The 20,113-nt window shown below is 42.3% G+C and overlaps 1 protein-coding gene across 2 annotated transcripts in view; it reads left to right on the top strand.

Moving 5' to 3' along the window:
- The first annotated feature begins 4,278 nt into the window (after nucleotides 1-4,278).
- The window catches only part of SH3KBP1 (SH3 domain containing kinase binding protein 1), a 211,984-nt gene continuing 196,149 nt past the window's right edge, over nucleotides 4,279-20,113 (top strand). For both annotated transcript variants that reach the window (XM_054271714.1, XM_054271713.1), the window contains exon 1: nucleotides 4,279-4,636. In XM_054271714.1, the coding sequence (XP_054127689.1) occupies nucleotides 4,633-4,636 (4 nt within the window). In that variant the 5' untranslated portion in view covers nucleotides 4,279-4,632. The remainder of the gene's footprint in view (nucleotides 4,637-20,113) is intronic.

The following is a 20,113-nucleotide window of genomic DNA, read 5'->3' as shown; positions in this document are numbered from 1 at the left end:
AAACTGAAACAACAGGTTAAATGAGTCAACCCAAAGCAAATGTGGAGTAGCTGCAGTTGTGATCAGGCTGCTGGCAGGGGAGTGCAGCACTGCCCTGCTGAGAGGGGCAGGTTTACCCTGAAGCCAGCAAGTCCTTCACACTGCTCTGAATGTGCACTGTAAAAGATGTGAGAAATGAAACCATTTATGATACAGGACAAACTACTGAGGCTGTGTTGTCTTATTCAACAGGATACTACTGTGTCTGTAAGCTTCCTGCAGTGTTCTTATTAAATTCTGGAAAAGAACTCTTTGTTGAGTAAAGTGGGAAAAGTGAATACATGAAGAAACTTCTGACATGGTAGTTTTGCTAACACTGTTTGGAAGTAATGCTGGAGTAGTCAGACTTCAGTCAGTTAATGCTGCTTTAACCAGGTTTCAACATGTGACTGACTCCTGATTTTGTGATTTATTTTATCTATGCATGGTTAATTTGTTTTGTACTTTACAGTTTAGCTTTGTGTTTATTTCTGCAACTGGGAGCAACATTTTGCAAAGAAGTTTTGTGGGTTTTTTGACTTGTTTGCTGACTTTGGTCCCCCCCACCCATGGTCCTAAGATGAATGTCATGAAATGTAGTCACTGTTTCAGTTGGTTTATCTTTTGTATGATCCCATTTGCTCAAATCACATTTTTACTGATAATTTTACTTAAATAGTTTTGGATTTTGTCATGATAAAACCTCTTATATTCTAAAAAATGCACACAGAAATAATGACTTTTATAAAAATTCATGGCTTAGGTGCTAGAAGCATCTAGTCTATGATATGATGTGAGACATTGCTATGTAGATATACCTTTGTGAATTACAGAGACTTGTGTGTATATACTCATACCCAATTCAGCTTGTTTATTGTTTTAGCACAGAAAATTCTGTTTTACTGGAATACAGTGTTTGATTGAGGGCAATGTATTGAAGTTACTGTTTGGGTTGTGAAGGCACAAGGAAAAGGGTTAAGTAGAAGAAAGGTCAATTTACTTGAATAACCTGGTGCCTTTCAATATTGTGACTGCATTGTAGAAAACACATGTACAGAGACATAAGTTCGTTGCAATCTTTCTAGTGAGAGCATGGACTGATAGCAGTTCTTGTTAAAACAACTGTTTACTTTAAATAGGTGTGTAAGCCTCTGTAGGAAAACAGTGACTCTTTCATTAGTAAAGTCTGTCACTGCATTGGAAGGGCAAGTTAAAAATGTGATTGTCTTAAGAGCTTTCTGACTTTCTGTTTTACACTTTGAAAATACAAATGTGAATTGCCTTTGTTTTGTTTAGCTTGAAATGGCTGTTAAATGCTGTCATTTTCAGTTGTTCACATGTGAAATTTTATTTTTAATTGCTATCCAAAATGTAATGGGTTTAATATGACTAGAGTCTTCCTTTTAAGTGTCTGAAATACTAAGTTGCTATGATGTTAGCATTTATATTGCTGATCCATTTAATTTCTGCATAAATTGATTAGAATACTTACTTTAAATTTGTAATTGTTGAGTTCACAAGGTTCACAAAATTCTGGGCCAGTAAGAAGCAACATATTGCAAGGTTTCTATAAGCCTGCCTTAACTCATAATTGCATGTTTGAAATCGTTTTACCTGATGGATATAGATGGTCTTGAGACCTGAACGTAGCTGTCTCAACTCAGGTAACTAATAGCAGAGGATAGGAGTAAGTCCAGCTGATCCATCACCTGCTGTGTAATGTTTACCTGCTCCCATCTTCCCTAGGGCCCCAGGCTGAAATGCTGAGTTTTATTTAAATGAGCTTAGTTGCTTTACAAACAGAACCAAACCCCAGGATTACACTTTTGTCGCATTAGAGGCAGAGTTCTCAAAACTTGATTGTTATGCATCAGAAAGTCATTTTCTGTCTTGTCTGTGAAATGGATAATGAGAGTCGCTTGAAGAAGGTGATAAAAGATCATAACAAAGAGAGACTGATTTCTCAGTATTCACCTTAGAAGACTGTAAATAGAGGGATTTCTTTAATTTCCTTGCTTTTCTAAAGGGAGGCTTTTCCCATACTGTGTTGAAATCCACCTCTTGCCTTTCTTTAAGCATCTGAACAGCAATCTACAAGGTTCTTTGTGGGAGAGCTCTCTAAAAGACAGACTTCAGACTTGCATCCTAATGAATCTGAAAAAAAAGATGTTTCTGCACGTAACTCTGACCCTTGACAGACTTCATTCCATTGCTGCAGAATTTGAAGATAAGAAGTTCTTCAGCCTCCTTACGAAGGAAAGAAAGAATAAAGCCATTTCAAGATTGTTGAAAGCCTCCTTGTGACACTTGATTCCCTAACAGACCTTAAGGATAGCCATGAACATTTAAGTGTGTTCTGTTTTGAGCTTTGTGAACATTATTTTTCAGTGTCAAGATCAGAGAAAACTCTTGTCATAACACCTGCCCCTTCCTTCCATGCCTGGTGGTTTTTGTTGGAGGGATTTTGAGTAGGTATTTAGACACATGGTTTAATAGCCTGCCACTTTTAATGCAGTTTTCTTCTGTTCACTGTTCATTGCTCTGAATTTTGTCTAAGTAGTCTGAATCTCATGTTGTCTTTTTAATATTTCATTTTCTGTAAATAATGTAGTAGATGGCTTTCATTTTGTGACTGGCTTCTCACGTCTTTAGTATTGAGGGAGGAGGCAGTGGAAAGAGTTGTTGTTCGAGTATGTTCTTCAAGGAATAAAGAAAGCCTCATTGTTTTGTTTTAAGAATAGCAGGAATTTTCTACTCCCATTTGAATGAGGGGAACTAATGTCCGCTTCTAAGGAATAGATGGTTGATGTTATTTATACTGTAGTTTCTCAAGGACTGTCTAATGTGTGTATGTGTACGTGTATGTGCACATGGAAACACACTGTTAGAGAAGCCTTTAATTATTTGTAAGTGTGGATAAGAAATGGCATTTTTAAACTACTGAAGCTGGAGTTAAATGCAAATGCATTTTAAGTCTGTAGTCTTTGAGTCCACGACGGTGCTTTTGACAATGTTACTCCATATCTAAAAGCCTCGTTCATAAGGATATATAGTAAGATGTAGGTATGTTTATATGTATGTTTAACATAGTTTATATAAAATAAATGTAAATTTTGTTTCTACAGACAATAAATGTTTTCACGAAATTTTTACTTACAAATAATTCAGTTATTTGATTCAGTAGTTATTAATGTTTGGTGTAATTAAGAAACAGCTTTTTTCAAAATCTCTTGCGCAGGGAGTGGAAAGTGACAGTTTTCTGTTTTCGTGCACAAATTAACTATCTGAGGTAAGAACAGGCTCGTTTTGCTACTGTTTCATTAATAGTCAAGATGCTCATGCTGTAAAATTTACCTATACTTTATTACCAGCTTTTTTTTTTTTTTTTTTTTTTTTTTAATCTGCGCTTCTCCTCTGCTGCTATTGTAGGTTTTTTCCCAGGGGTCGTTACCTGTGGGAAGGCGTGCCTGTGCAGAAGCCTCCCCACCCTCCTTCTATGCCTGTCTGTCCAAACATGTTGCTGATGTGTGCGCACTGTTACTGTAGCAGGGGTTTCGCATCTTCCTGCGGTACGAACAATCCGTGCTCCCGTGCCACGCTGCTCTTTTTAGTAAAGCATCAACACTACCCCAAAGGCGCTCTTCATCTTCACTTTTTGTCTTCTCTTCCTTTCTTCCTTCCCTGCTCCTAAACCCAAACCTGGAGCGGTACGTGCGGGAAACGTGGGCCGGGCACAGGCGAGGGGGCTCTGCGGCGCAGTCGGTGCCTTTCCCAGTCAGTCGTTCAGAAAGCAGCGCCCCGGGGGCAGGGCCGGGCCGGGCACGGCTGCCTGGGGCCGTGAGCGGACGGGGCAGGTGTGCGGGGCCGGGATGCGCGGTTCGGAGCCCGTCCCGCCGCCCGGGAGCGCTCCGCATCCTCCCCAGCGCGCAGCGAGGACGCGCCCGTCCCCTCCCTGTGCCCGGGGAGTCCTGCCCCGAGCGGGCGGGAGCCGCCCCGCTGCCCGCCGCGGCTCCGCTCCCCGCCGCCCCTGCCCCCGCCGGGACCGCGCCGCGGCTCCGCTTCCTGCGCCCTCCCCGCCCTCCTCTCCCGCCGGCCCGAGGCGGCGCAGCGGCTCTGGCGCAGTCTCGCGACACTTCCCGCAGCGCGGAGCCGGAGCCGCCGCTCGCCCCGGCAGCAGCAGCGGCAGCCGCGGCGCTCGCTGCCCTGCCCGCGCCTGGAGCCCGAGCCGCTCCCGCCCCGCGCCCGCCGCCCGCCCCTGCCGCGCCTCGGCGGCACACGCTCCTCCGGGCGCTTTCGCCCCGGGCTGCTTTTCCCGGCGGCAGCGGGGACCCAGGTGGCTGCAGGAGCTGAAGGCTGAGCCCCTTCTCTCGCCTGATTTCTGTATATTTCCTTTTCCTCACACACGCCGAGGGAGCCGCGGCGCAGGACGCAGGATGCAGCCCGGCTGCGGCGGGTGCTGAGCGCCGTGGCCGCCGGAGGAGGGAGCGGCTCTGTCAGCGCCTCCGCTCCGCGCGGCGGCGGCTCGGGCGGTCCCTCGCCCCCTTCCTCGTCGTGGCCACCCGCCCCAAACTTTCAGCCTGTTGTCGCTGCCAGGCGAAGCCCAGCTCGACATAAATGGGTGAGTTCAGGCCGCCGAGGTGGCGGTGCCGCGGGCCAGCTGGGGCTCCCGGCTAGCCGAGGGGTGCGTGTGCCTCTGGGGGCGGCGGGAGGGAGGTGGCCGCCACCGGCCTCCGCTCCTCCGCCTCACGGCTTTTAACTTCTCCTCCCCTCCCCCGGCCGAGGCAATAATTGTTTTCATGTGACAGGCGGAGAGGTCGGTGTCGGCGGCGGCGGGGCGACGGCCGGGTGCCCCTCGGGGCTGCCGCTGTGGGTGCTCCCGAGCGGGGCTGACGCGGTTACGAACCCTCCCCAGCATCCCGGCCTCGCCGTCTTCCCGCCGAGCACGGCCTCCCCGGGCACTCTGGGGTGTGGTGGCACCGGGCCGCGCGGAGGGAAGAGGCATCTCCGTGCCGGGCGCGCAGGTCGCGCTCCGAGGGCTGCGGCGGGGAGGGATGCGCCGCCCGTCGCTGCCCTGCACTGCCCCGCCGGGCGGGGGCGGCCGCCGGGGCCGCTGCCGGGGTCCTCGGAGCCACAGCGCGGGGGGGCGGCCGCGTTCGGCTGCCGCTGCCCGTGAGGTGTCACCCGCGGACTTCGGGAAGAGGCAGCACCGGGATGCCCGGGCCGGGCTGGGCAGCGCCCGTCACCTGTGCAGGGGCAGGCACGGAGGATGGGGTGAATTGTCCCCTCATGCGGGCGAGGCGGCGGCAGCGGCGATGCCAGGCGCAGGCTGAGCGATGCGCACGGGGAGTGCGGCTGCCGCGGCTCGCTCTGCCCAGCGCGGTGCCCGGCGGAAAATGACGGACAGGCGGGAACAAAAGAAGCGGCGGTGTCGGTGGGCAGCCTCGGTGCACACACCGGCCGGTGTCTGGAGACAGCAGCGCACGGCGCTCCGAAACAGCCGCTCTTGGATGTCCCCAGGCCCCGCTGCCCGCCTCGCTCACGACGGCGGAAATGCGGTCGGACTGTGGGGAAACCTAAGGGCAGCATCACCGAAACGACTGAATGTAATGCGTGATGTGGGAGGACATTTTACACCATTTCACCTGTTGTAGTACAGCGACGCTGGGAATATAGTGGGAAATAGATCCCCCCTTTGTTCTTTGAGAGATTACTTTACGGGGTGCTATGGGAGCGGTGCACAGCTGCTCTACCTGTGTGTTGCCAGATTAAGCAGAAGCTTTTTGCTATCGACTTTCAGTTGTCCCTCCCGTTGGGGCTGAGACGGGCCCATCCCTGCGCAGCTCGCTCGGCCCCATGGATCCGGCTGGGCTCCGAGGGTGGGCCGGCACCCCCGGCTGCCACAGCTCACCGGGCATCGCAGCTCACTGGGGCACCGCGGATGGGGGCATCGCAGCTCACTGGGGCATCGCAGGAGCTCGGCAGGGCTGCTCTGCCGCGCACTGACACAGCCCTCAACTTCTGTCCTCTGTCACAAGAGATGAGGTTCTAAACATAGTGCTGTATTGAGAGTTAGGGTTTGTAACTGCTGAATGGAGCAGAATCTGTACTCACTAGGGCATGTCATAGGAATTTCTTAAAAATTATTTTTGGTTTCTTATCCTCTTCCAATGCATTTATTTCTTACTAACTTTGTATTGTGATACAATAAGGCTTTTCTGATTTCAATTTGCTCCATAGTCCAAATATTAGCCTTCATGGTTCAAAAGATTTAGTAAAGCAATAAAGAACCAACAAAGTGATTTGCATTGATAGAGCTCTAGGAAGGTTTTTAATACAGTAATTTGGTAGTAAAGGCCATCTTTTTTCTTTTTACTCACCCATCCCTCTCCTGGGCAATGATCCTACACATCTGGTTTCTTTAAAGCTCATTTGGGTGATGACTTTCCCAAATCATCATGGTTGTCATACTTTGCTTTTCAAAATGGGAGTGGAGGGAAGGTAGATATGATTTAATATTTGTTCATATCTTTAAATGATAATTGATTCTCATAGTTTGCAAACAAATAGAAAAATTGTGAAAGGAGGTCAAGATATGCATAGTACAAAAGTAAAATCTTTATAGGAGATATCAAATGAAAGCAGTTTTATTAAACACATTTTTAACATAGTTAACATTTTTGTAAGGTATCTCAGATACAGAAGAGAATAGGTGAATTCTTTGTGTACTATTCCTACTAGGAATTTGTGTACTAATCCTACTCAGGATTCCTTTTTTTTTTTTTTTTTTAGATTACTTGTAAGCCTCCTTATATTAACCATTTATATTTTCTCAGTGGCACTGCAGGGTGTTTTAAGCCCAGCCCTGTGCATGTGTGTATATTGGGTGTATGTTATACATACCTGTATGCTGAGATTCAGTGCTTCTTTACAGTACACACCCCAAACGTTACAAGAAATTCCTTGTGTAATTGGTGTTTTACGAGCTCTTCTATGACATTATAGGGAGAGTACATTAAAATTAATTAATTTGCACTTGGAATGGACTTCTCAGGAGAGTTGAGTGCAATAATGGTACAACATAAAAAAGGGGGGATAAGGCACAGATGTTGAAGGTAATAATGAATGCAGTGAAACAAGTTTGGTCCCTCTCCTTAAATGTTTGAGAACTGAAGATGTGGTGTTTTGTGGGGACATGTGTGTGGGAGAGGGTTGTTTGTTTGTTGTTGCTTTTGGGTCTGTTTCGTTTTGAAACTACTTAGACTCGAGTGTGGTCAGGGAACTCAGTCTCAACTGCAAGAGCATGGGGTGTCCACAAATCAGACTGTGCTCCTGAAGTTGAAGGTGCAGAAAACAAAGTAGATATGGGGAAACCTGGTTTGGAATGTACTGCTTGTCAAATTTAGAAAATGCAAGATTAGAAGTGTGATTTTAGAGAGCAGAGTTTGACTGCCATCATCATAAAGCAGCTGTGCAGCTCCTTCTGTCAGTCGAGGCACACCTCCCAACTTCTGCAGTGAATGAAGGAAAATCCTTTCTTCTGCCTCTCAACTTCTGCAGTAAATGAAGGAAAATTGTTTCTTCTGCTGTGCACTCTTTGCTCAAGTTCAGAGCACAGCCAGTTTAGTGCATTAAATGAGTTGTGGGTCCTGTATAATAACATTGCAATGAAGCTATGAAACCTTCATCACAATGCTTAAACACTTTCTTCATCAATATTTTTTCATCTAAATGTTTTTCAAGGTATTGTTAAAGCTCTGCTGTTTGGAAAGGGGAAGAGAGGAAGCGCTGCTTTTGTTTAGTGAAATCACATCCATCACCTCTGCTGCCACCACAGTTGGGAGTTTGGATCCAGAGAGTCTTGTGCCCTTAGAACCAGCTGGATTACTTCCCCTGGCAGGCAGCTGTTGTCTGGGTGGTTTTACATAATTGGCTGAGAAAGGTGCTTGCTGTGGAATACTGCAGCTGGTTTGTACACACCAAAGGAATATTGCACCAAGAGGTAATGCAATCAAAAGAATTCAGTCTATGTGAGAGTGGGATTATTGTGTACTAATTGCAATCCCTTTTCCTGTTTTCACCTTCCTTTATTTTTTTTCATTTTCTAAATTCTCCTCTATCCCCTGTCCTCAACTTTCCCCCTCCTCTGTTTCTCTTTACGCATTTCAGAGTTGCTGTTTCCTCTGCCTTCCTCTCTCTTATCACAGCATCATCAGAGGGAGTGCTCTGAGCACATTTCCTGCCTGTGGGGCCAGGCTGACCCCAGCACCAGGGCTGTGCCCCATCTGAACTCCTGTTGGCCCCGTGGAGACACCTGGGGAGCTCCAGCAGCCCTGCTCTCCCATCTAAAATGATGAATTTTTGAGGCCTGAGCTTAGCAGAAGTTGAACACAGAAGATGGTAGGTGTGCTTGTGGTTGCCTTTCCAAAATGGTGGAGATATTGGAGCCTTTCAGTGACATAGCTGTAAGATTTTAAAAATGGAAATAGTATTTGCCATTCCAGTCATCCTTGAAGGCAGTTGAACAGTTTCAGCTGAATAAGGAAAAGTAATAAGAAAGATGATTAGCATGACTTTTTTCACTTGGATTTCTTTTTTAAAAATAAGGTTTTAAGCAACTCTAAAGTGGCTTTATAGGAAAAAAGTTGTGTAAAAATCCTTCCCAACTCATAAAAAGTCTTTATTCTCCTCACAGGGGGTGTTACTGATTTTAATTCTTTTGTGGTCATTGGGAGGTTTGTTTCTCACAAGAAGGCAGCCACATTGGAGCTGTTCAGGATCAGATGTCCAGTGCTTTGGTGGCATTATACAGCCTGTGAGTGGCTTATGATGTGAGTTCCAGTGGAGTTTTCATGAACTGTAATAAAATACTTTCAGTAATCTGTATAAAGTTTCATTTAAAAATAGCTGGTGTGAAGTTTTCTTTTCCTAGAAATCAAGAGATAATGACACTCCTGTCATAAAAGGTTGTCAGAGCTGCCTTCTATATGGATCAAGATAGGGGTTGGAAATCAAGAAATACAAAATATGTAAACATGTGTGTATATGTAAAGGATTATAAAAATAATTCATGATTATGGCATCTCTTCTGCTTGCTCCTTTGCAGTAGCTCTTCTTTCCTCAGGCTCTCCATTAGAGTTGTTTTTTGATATTAACTGTTGCTTTTAGCTCAGGAAGTGTGATAAAGAACATAATACTTAAAATAGATGGTTTCTTAAAAGAACAGAATTCTTGCTTCTTTTGTGCTAGTCAAAGATTCATATGTAGAAAATGACAATAGAGCTGCTAGAAAAGGGTTTTTTTAGCTGCCTGGGTTTGAGGAGGGAATGTAATGAGCATGTAAAAATAACAATGTAATGTAATAAAACACTTTCTTGAGAAGCAGTTTTGTTTTGATATGAATGCTGAGTGCGTACATATTTTTGTTTAAACTCTTACTAATGTAATAAATACAATTTTTCAATACAATTATATACAATGTATACAGTTTATCTCTGGTGTTATTAAGATTGTTTATTTTGTAGTTGCTATCCACTGGATGTTAGAGGGTGTTTTAAGAATGTGGTATATCAGGATTTGTATGGGAGATCAGTGTTGGCCTTGTAGATAATGCATTGACTCCTTCCCTGCTTACAGGGCAAGGTTGCATGTGTTAGGAGGAGAAAAAGGAGAGCTTGGGAATGTGAAATGAGCAGCTGAAATTTCAGGTCTGATGTGTTAGAGGTCACTGACTGACGTGCTGCAAGCAGGTTAGCCCTGATGAGATCAAAGGAGCGAAAACAGCTGCAGAGATGGGATCTGTTGTTTTGCTCTGATCCTGCTGCTACAGAGCAAGCTCATAAAAAAAGATGATGGATTTTGTATGGCTCCTATCTGTGTGGTTTTTAAAATCCTGGGCCAGGGAGCGGATGTTTTCCCTTGATGCCAAAGCAGGAAGTAGCTGCAGGCCATATCTGCATTCTGTACACTGAGGAATGATGAAAGAATATATTAGGGGGAGGGGAGTGATGGAGGAGGTGAGTATCCAGATTCAGTAATTCAGCTAATGTAAAAGTAATTGCTGACAGTCTGCTTCACACTGAGAGGAAACACAATAAAAGCTTGAAGTCCCTGTGTGTGAGAGAATATGCAAATACTGCAGTTCAGTAGTCGTGGATTGTGTTAGCAAATGAAGTTGTCTTTCCCCTCCTTTTTGTTGTTGATAACTGAGAAGCATCAGTAGAAAGCAGCTCCTGAGAATGCAGTGGTAAATCCACAAAGAAGCTGTGTGGTGAGCTGACTGCTGCAAGGTCTTGGCTGTGCTTTGTTCCTAACATAACTTTGCCTTAGAGAATGGAGCATCCTGGAGGACAAGCAGTGAAAGGGGAAAGGATGTCTTTGTTCCCAGTCTTACAGCAGTTTGTGTTACAGTGGGAGTGCTCCTGAGAATTTGTGCTTCTGATTTAGTATGAGGAATTGTGTAGAGTTGTGGATCAGAAATTATGTTTGTACTGAAAAAATTCTCTTTAGCAACAAAGATAATGTGTTATAGAAAGGTGAGCATTTATACAAGAGAAATATCCCTAACTTCTGATTAATCAGTAGTGTCAGTATAAAGAGGTGTCTTTTGAACTCTGCCTTTGGATTTCATTAGAAGTATTGTACAGAAGGAAAAAGTTCCTCTTTACCTCATTCTCTGTCTTTCAGACTGTGCAGCTAAATCACTTCTGACAACTCAAACCTGCTCACACCGAAACCAGTGTAAAAAAAAGTGTAAGTTTATTAATTTATTCAAAGATCAAAGTCAGCATTGGTGCACAGCTCCCCAGGGAGATAATGCCTTTTTGGAACTGTCAATATAGATTCATGGCATGTGTTGCAAGTCAAGGCCCAATTAGACTAGGTCTAGACCTTTAAAGGTCCCTCCCAGCCCAAAGCATTCAAAATTATTTATCAATATTTAATTAGCTTTCAGTGGTCACACCAATTGTATTTAAAAATTAAGTGGTTTATGTCCCACAGGTAATTTGTATTAATGAATTTGTGACTTACATTTAAAAAAACCCAACTCACCTAAAACAAGCAAACAAAATAACCAGCCCTGCAAAATAGGAGTACTCATAACATGTTGTGTTCTCTGCTTGTAATATCCAGGAACTTGCTTGTTACCTTAAAAAGCAGCATATTGGTGCTTTTTATTGATAATGGGGTCTAAAAGCAAACACACACAAAAGTCACTTCAGGGTGTTTTCTTGCTTGTTTTAGGTTGGTTTTGTGGGAAGAGGTTCTTGGGGGTCAGTGCCACTGCTGGTGCTGTATGGACTACTTGTGCCAGCCTGGCTCTCTTTGTGTGTAGCCCTGTCTTCCCCCGTGAGCTGGATTTATAAATGTTTTCATTAAAGGTAGCAGCAGTATCAGAATATAAGTGTACACATAAAGAACTTTTCATTATTGAGCCAATTGGAAAGCATTCTTTGAGAACTTCCATGTCAGGTTTAAGTTAAATATGTTCTCTATCTGTGGTTGCTGATTCATCCTCACCAATGAAAAAAAATCCATTTTTCATACTCTGGTAACTTGGCAGAGTTGATTTTTTTTCCTGATAGGCTTGTGCAGCATTGAAAATTTTCTGTCCTTGTGACAGATATAAAACTGGCAAGCAGCAAGACCTCAGCTTAATTTTTCAGTGTTTTTCTCATTCCTGCTGTTCTTTTGGTGAGGTCTCACTGAGCTCTTATTGAGCTGTTAGTGCTCCTCTATTTCCCACTGTCAAAGGGCACACCAGATTCCAAACTGTGCCCAGGAAAAGATGCCTTTATTTAGAGGTTTTGCTATGGCAAGGTTTAAAAAACTTCTTTGCTGTTAAATTTGGACCATTTATAAAAAATGTTTTAGCTTTGGCCATGTGTTTCCAAATGTAGGGATTAGTGGCTTGCTTTGGAGGAGTGGTGGTGCTTATTTATAAACAGTATTTGAATGTTGATGAAGATTGACTACTCCAGTACTTTTCTTTTTCATTATTAATTTCTTATGTACATTTATTTATTGTCATCAACAGCTTTATGGAAAAATATCCTATGAAAGCATTTCACCCCAGACAAGACCACCCTAATTTCCCATGAAATAGCCTGGTACTATTTCAATTTCATTGAAATTGCAGAACGGCCAGTTTCATGAATACAGTTATCCAACTTTTCTGATTAATGATCACGTTGAAGAAACCCTCAAAAGCTTACACAAGGCAGCCAAAATACCTCAGACAACTCCTACCAAAAAAAAAAAAATTCTAACCCTAGAGGAACCTGACTTTGTTTCCATCAGACTTTAAATGGTTGGGTGAGAGGAAGGGATGGAGAAATGAGTGCAGAGAGTGAAAACCTTGAGAGCCTTGCCTTGAATGCACAATCCTGCAGTTTGTGACAGTGGGAATTGCTGAACACCTGAGAGTGAGCAGCAGTGCTTCCAGGCAGGTCCTGCTTGCAGGGAAGTCAAAATTGCACCATGGCAGTAAGGAACCACAGGCCTGGTAGTAAGAAATTCTTGTAACTTCACTCATTAATAAAATGAAAAATTAAATTAGTTCCAGGAGAGTAAAAAAAAAAGTGTCTACAAATTTATAAATCCTCATTATATTAAAGATTTTTTGATGGCATGTGCTACACCTTATTATTTGATTTTAGTTTTTGTTCAGAGAAACATCAGGGTCCCAACAGTTGTGGAGAACACTAGTTTGAAAGCTTACAAGCTTTTATTTTTTTATATCTGTATTTTTAGATTGCATGTGGGAAAGAAAAGATTAATCGCTATGCAATCTTGAAATCTAGATTTGGTTCTGATTTAAATATTGATGTTGAAGTTAAACAGTTAAACCTCTTTAGTAGATCTGAAGTTTGATACACTTCTGTGCTTTTGTTGCATTTGTTTAATGAGAATGTAACATTCAAATTTCATCTCATATTAAGGTTCTTAGCCATTTGCTGAACTGAGCTGATCATGTAACTAGTTCAGTTGTTAATCTCAGTCTGATACGAGATTACTTTTAATCTTGATTCATTGCTAATTGCTGTATCCTGAATGTTGGAAATGTGTTCTTTGTAGCTATTTTTGTTAGTGACTTGAACGACAAAGTTAATTTTCCAGGTGACAAAAACCTGAGTATTTTGTGGATTTTGTTGGCTTTTAAGTAGTTAGTTTATAGGTTTGACCAGCTCCTCAGTTGCTTCTTTCTTTGTTGCTTCTTTCTCTGTAAGTCTGGTAGATCACAGTGGGTCAAGTTTATCTTTCTGTATAGAACTGCTCCAACATCATAGAGCTAACATGTGGTTAATTAAGGGATTTGTGTGTCTGGTTCATCCAGGCTAGTTAACTGCTATTTTATTGATGGGAGGTTTGCTTAATAAGCAAAATCCTTCTCTGACTTCTTCCTTGCTTGACTAAATGTGTGATGAAAAGAATTTATCCTTGAACGGCCAGCTAATTTGTACAAGTAAGATCAGCTCTTTCTTTTGCAAGAAACAACCTTTCAACTGGGAGAGAAATCTTCCTGCTGCTGTTATCTTTGGTTATGATTGTTTTTAATGTTCATCTTCCTGGACAGCTGCTATTTCCTCCTCCATCCAGTAATCTCTTTTAAAATGGGAAAGGTCTTTATTTTCTTTGAAACTTAATACAAAAGCCCCTTGTATCTGCTGCTCGTTTCACTCATCAAACACCTTTATTCAGCTTCATTTGAAAACAGTGGAAATACACTTGTCAGTTTTCCTTTGACCACTGAGGTCAGTTTGAATGCTCTTTGTTCTGTCAGCTCATAGCGCCCTTCAGAATTGCTCACTTTGATTTGCATTAAAACCATGCTACTTATTTTAAAGGCCACCATTTCTGTGTATGAAGCACCTATAAATAGTGCTTTTGATTAGCTGACATCTCAATTATCTGACTGTGGTTTGTGGAAGATTAAGATAAGATACCTTCTAGTTCATGATGAACTATCTTCTGTCAATTCAAAATTGTCTGCACTGGTTCTGGAGTCATGAGACATCTATTAATATGTATTCCTCTGCAGTGTATTTGATAGTTTGTTCACAGTTGTGGAGAAAACATTCTTGTTTGTTCCTGTGTGTTTCTCATTCCTTCACCTCATTCTGTCAGAAAGCAGTTGCACCTCTTCTCATCACTTACAGAAGTACATGGATGCTTCTTTCCCTTTGTAAGTTGTGCTGTTTTGTTGCTTTGGGTTCATGTGTTGCGGTGCTTTTTGATTGTCAGAATGTTTTTTCTTTTTTTTTCTTTTAAAAATAAATCTACATTACAGTTTCTCAGCTGTTCCTCAGGAAAGATGCTCTTCAGCCTTTTTTTTTTGTCTGTTCACATACCTGATGCTCTGTCATCCCATGTTTTCATATGCACTTCATTTGAATTCATCTTTCCTTCTTTGACCTGTCTTTCAAATGTACTGCTTCCCTTTTTAGAAAGCTTTCTTATGTATTTCACTTAGAGTCTCAAAATTCCCTAAATTAAGATGCAAAGATATACAGGACTCTGAAGGCAATCTGGTGTAGAATACAGCACAATTGTAGGTGATCCTTTATGTATTTTATTTGAAATTAGGGACAGAAGAAAGCTTTGGCTGGAATGCCATAAATATGATGGGAAGGAAGGAAAGGGACTGACTGTCTTTTAGAGACTCTTGCTTTAATCTGCAAAGATTTTTCAAAGTTGAAATTGCTACCCTGGAATAATGCTGAGGTGTGTGTTGCACATTGTGTTTTGCCAGCCACGTTTTTGATATTTTCTGATGGAAGAGTGATGCCTATGTCATGTGGAGTAAAACAGGTTGTAAGAGTTGGCAAAGCCACAAATCAGATTGTGAAGTTCCAATGTTTTTTTTTTTTTTTTGTTTTTTGTTTTAATTTGGAGAACTTTAAAGCAGGATGTTGCTATTTTAAGTAGAATTTCAGTTCCTGTCTATTCAAGTCTGTCAGTGTCTCTCTTGAACCAAAACCAAGGAGCTGATGTAAATGCAGCCTTGTAGGCAGAGAAACTGGATGTAAGAAACACTCTGCCTCTCCAGACCATCTGAAATCTACAATTAGTTTTGGCTTCCCATTTCCTTCACTCTGAAAACCTGTACCACTCGAAACCAGGGAAGGTCATTAAGGGGATAAAGTTCAGGAAACTTTTTCTTAGATGGAAAAGTAGAGCTGTCTCCTTAGCCTTGGAAGAAGTGCTCAAGATAGAAAACATTCAGTGACCACCTTGTTGCTGTCCTCTCTAGTTCTCTTGGTTGCATGGTTTTTCCTGCCTGTTGCCTCCTGGATGCTGTAGAGAGATTCTGTGCCAGCACCTGAGGAAGTTCTGTCTGTCTTGAGGAGAATCTGTGCTGTTGTTACTTCCTTGGCCACACACTTTGTTCTGTTCCAGACAGTACCAGTGCTGGTTACTGCGGGTGGATGAGAGCAGCAGGCTGTCAGAAGAATAACAGCCTATAAAACAATGGGGTTTATTGCCTCTGTTTGTTTCCTTGGGTTCCACAAAGCCATCCTGCTGCTTTCTCCCCCTTTCCCCCCCATCCTCAGTGCAGCAATGGGTTCTTCTGTCTAAATGCTGACTGTTGTTTGTGCTTCCACTCTGTGAGCAGCTCTGCTGAGCATTCCCATTCAGGCAGCACAGAGTGGCTCAGATTCCCTTCTGGAACAAGGCTATCATCAGGTCACAAGCTGTTCTGGCTCACGATGAAAGCCAGGGATAAACTTTCAGATGTACTTCTTTGGCTGCACCAGGTTTTGCTTTCAGGATTGTTCTTCTGAGGAGGAGCTCTGTGCAGGGTCTCCCTTTTGGAGGTTTGTTCTCATTGTAAGAGTTAAAGAGGATCCCTTGGAAGGGAGTGTTTTTTCAGGTGGAAGAGACTTCTTGAGACATTTAACCTGCTCCCAGAGATACCTGTTGAAAGAGCTGTGTCTTCTAACTGCAGCATAATCTCTGCTTTCTGAAAGGCTTTGCCTTGTTCAAAATAAAGAGAATTTTTCAAAGAGAAAAATAAACTAAAAAAATGTTAATGCAAGTGCCTCATTGCCCAGGCCTACCATGGTCACATGGGATTTTGAAAAGCACCATTAAAACAAAACATACCAGCTAATGCCTCTGATGTGGATTTTTGTTCATAAAAGAAAAAAAGTTACCTTGTGAATTCCATTTATTGTGACATCCAAAAAACATTACCTGCAGAAACTGATTTGAGCTGAGAAAACAGAGGCATTAAAGATGCCATCAAAAACTTATTACTCCAAAATTGCATCCTGAAATCTAAAATTGAAATTTGAAAGTTTTTTGATGCACATAAGCTGACACATGTTATCTGAGATAATAGTGAAGTTTATTTGCCCAAGGATTGTCTGGAACTTGTGAGTTCATATATTCAGTAATTTCAAAGGAGCATTTTTTTTTTCAGTCCTATTGTTCTTACCACAGTTTGAAGGAGAATAATAGAACCTGATGTTAAAAGAGAAGATGCTAAGGGTCATGAGCAGCACTTTCATGATATTTCTTTATTAATCAAGAAAATATTATATTGATAGGTTTTAAAGGTGTTCTTTTAGCCACATGTGTCCTTTCTCCAAATATTCCCGCACTGCCCTCCATTGGTGCTCACATAATTGAGGGAGTTTGGTGGTTGCTGGCTTAGTGGAGATGGCTTGATGCTGGTATGTAGATGTTGTTTTGGACCCTAGTGATGAAATGCAAATTTCCCATCACCTGAGCTCTTGTACTTAGGGCTCTGAGCCCCAGTACACACACAGAAGTTACAGCTCCTGTATAATAATCCAATTGCACAATAGCTGTGTCCTTTAATTTCACTTATAAATTATGAAACTATGAGAAATTATGAGAAGTTCCATAATTTCAATTTATTGGGCCTGACCTTCCTCTGAATGTGAAGTTTTGTAGCTTGAAATGCTTGGATTTATGTGAGAGGTTAGAAAGAAAAAAGCTGATTATTTCTGCTCTCCATCCAGCCCAGCTCCTCGCTGTTGCACAGTGCATGTCTTTGTGACAGTTTATTGTGCATCAGTTAAAACACAGCACTGGCTTGTAGTCCTAGCATTTGACAGGTGGAATCAGAAAAGTTGCTGTAGGGGTAAATATTTTGCAACTGCTGTCTTAAAAATGATAGAATTCCATTAAACTGAGGGAAAGCAACATAACTTTGAAATTGTATAAGACACTGTGTTTGCAGCTGGCATCACACAGCAAAAGACTCAGACTGTAGTATAGTCTGAGGATTTTGGCTATATCAGGCTACTGCTGCCAGCAATCTCTTCTTGCAGAAATTGCCACTTCCAAAAGCAAGAATACCTCAACAGGATGTATCTGTGCACCACTTTTCAGTCTGGTTACTTAATGTAACACCATTTTTATGAGCACTTCCAGCAAATGTGGCTGAGATGCAGAGGAGTATGTTGTATTCTCCCCATCCTCCTCCTGTGCAAAAGGGTTGCTACTTTTGGCAAAGACGTGTGGTGATAGTAACAGCTTAGGCATCTAGTGAAATCCTCCAAGCTCCTCTGAGATCATGTTCATAATCACATTCATGCTTCTCTCTGATGTTAATGAGATGAGGTGGATGCTGCTGGTGTAGAAGCTCACAGTTTAAACGAGTGCTATCCATTGCACAATATGAAGACTGTGAACCACTTCTTGATCACAATCTCTGCTCATCTTCCTGAGGGTTAAATGATGCTACATCATCTCTGAAAAGGTGCTTATTCCTTGTCTTTTTAATTTTTTATTCATTTGTCTTTTCACCTCAGTACCATCCATCAGCATCTGTAAGTATTATGAAGGCAAATTTGGGACTAGAATACTGGGCTAGTACTTCGGAGTAATTTAACACAGCACTTACTATCATGGCATCAGCTTTTGTATCCTGTTTACTTTATATGGTGATACATTCATTTGGTAGCAGTTCTCATGAATTTAGCCAAGTGGTAGTTTTATAAATAGTTCTGGGTGTATTTAGCTGTTATCTGTCTCCTTTTTGTTCTGAAGAAGTAACTCATATCCTTCCTATGTCCTCTCAGTTGTCTGAGAATGAGATTTAGAAACTGCAAGAGTAGAGAAGCATTACTAACAAGTTTGTATGAAGATATAGTTTGTCAAATGGGACTTATTTGTCTTTTTTACCTTAAGCACTCCTCTCCTTTTCTGTTTTTCTTAGCAGTGGGTATAATAATTTACAGTCTTCAGAACTTGGAATTGTTTTTATGGATATTGGAGGAGGCAGGAACTCACGTCAAGATGATGATGTTAAATGTTTTCCTCTGAATTTTATCTCTTCCACTTCTTCTGAATGGGTCCTTGTGTGCATTACTTTCTAAGGGGAAGAGCAATTCCAAAGGTGAACAGCTCTCAAGACACTTTTGCCTCTGAGAAGCGCTACGTTTCTTTAGTTACAGGTTAACACAATGCACATTGTCTGCAAAGTTGACAGTGTGAATTTAAAGTAGGTTTGTTTGTGCATGCTGTGTGCAGTGGGAACATCTGCTGTAGTGGAGAGGCACTCTGGCTAGATAGAACCAATGGATTACAGTTAAATTAGTCTCTTTCAGTTGCAAAAATGTGATTTGAGTAGTTTGTTGTCCAAGGCAGAAAGACCATTTTGCCTGCAGGAAAAGATCAATTAATTAATGGAATAGAAGTGTTTCCTCTGACTGACAGCCACATGAATGCCAAAGAGTATCTATGCAATCTCAGTATTTCTAAACAGTTAAGGAGACTCATCCCAATAAATTCTAACATGTATTGTTGGATCCAAAGTGATATTAAGGGAGAATATAGATGTTACTGCTGCCACCTAGAACTACCACAGTGATCTTTCCTTGTTTACCCCACAGTTACATGTGCAACGTTTCTGGTGTTCTGGTGCTTTGGCATATTGCATAGAAAGTTTGTATCAGAGATACGGTGTGACACTATAAATTCACTTAGAGGCAACTACTATGATAGGCTTAGGAAAAAAATTAAATTCATAGTGTTTCTTAGAAATACCTACCTGAAGTAGTTTACTACAGACTTGCTATGAGATGTATATTTTATGTGAAAAGGTCCTACATAAATACCAACATACAGACACACTGACTTACTGTTGTTCTTCACCTGACTGTAAATGTGAGATTTTTTCAATGGATTGTGGTCATACCAAGTGGCTTAGCTGGAATATAAAGTATTTCTTGTCCTACTGGGTGATTTCCATTCAAATAACTGTGTGCTTGTTTGTTCTAAAAACTGGAACCAAGCACACCTCTTTGAAAAACAGAAAACTAGCTCTCTTCTTTTCTTGGAGGACAGCTCAGGTGTTCTGTCAGCTGGACAGAGAGCATCACATCAGGACAGGGCCAAGTGCTCCCTGTCCTGTGGATTAGGACGTGGTTGGGGTCCTCTGTTGTGTGCCTGTGTGTGGCTGTGAGTTCACCCCTCAGAGCTTCCCCCAGCGCCTCCCATCTGCCCCGAGCCCTCTGTGGCTCCCTGGGCTGTCCCAGGTGCAGCTGGAGAGGGTTTGTGGCTGTCACAAGGAGGGACCCCGGGCAATCTGATTTAGGGGCCCCTTCTGAGGCTGCTCTGCCCTTTGAGCAGAGGTGCTATTCTGGGATGTGACCTTTAGCTCCCCCCCATTGTTTGCAAAGGGGAAATAGGAAATCTAATGTAAACTGAAGGCTGTTGTCTAAGTGGAGGAGCTGCTGTTTATCATGTAGCATGGATTTAACGTCTTGAAGATTAAATAGTACTGCTTTTCCTTCTGATATTGATTTTTCCTCCCCCTACAGCTTTTCTTTTTCATGAAGTGAAACCCTTGCAAATACTTTTAGCAGGGAATATTATTCCTGATAGTGTTGCAAAAGAAAAATGTTAAAAATTGAGCAAAGTTTAGAATTATTTTTCAAGGAAATTATGGATCTTGCTTGCAATCAAGTAGAAACAAAATGTTGAACTTATTTTTTATGCCACAGACATGCTACCAAACTAACAGCTCAAGCTTTCTTAAAAATCCCAGTTGTAATTTACATTTAAGCTGTAAAGTCAGAGGTATATTGGTATTTAACCAATTTTTTTACAAGGCATTTCC

Source organism: Melozone crissalis, unplaced genomic scaffold (assembly GCF_028551555.1).
Source record: "Melozone crissalis strain CALT ecotype California unplaced genomic scaffold, PUWL_Pcris_2 ptg000013l_1, whole genome shotgun sequence".
Classification (NCBI taxonomy): domain Eukaryota; kingdom Metazoa; phylum Chordata; class Aves; order Passeriformes; family Passerellidae; genus Melozone; species Melozone crissalis.
The sequence above is the reverse complement of the archived record's forward strand: the minus strand, read 5'-3'. Positions and strand labels throughout refer to the sequence as shown.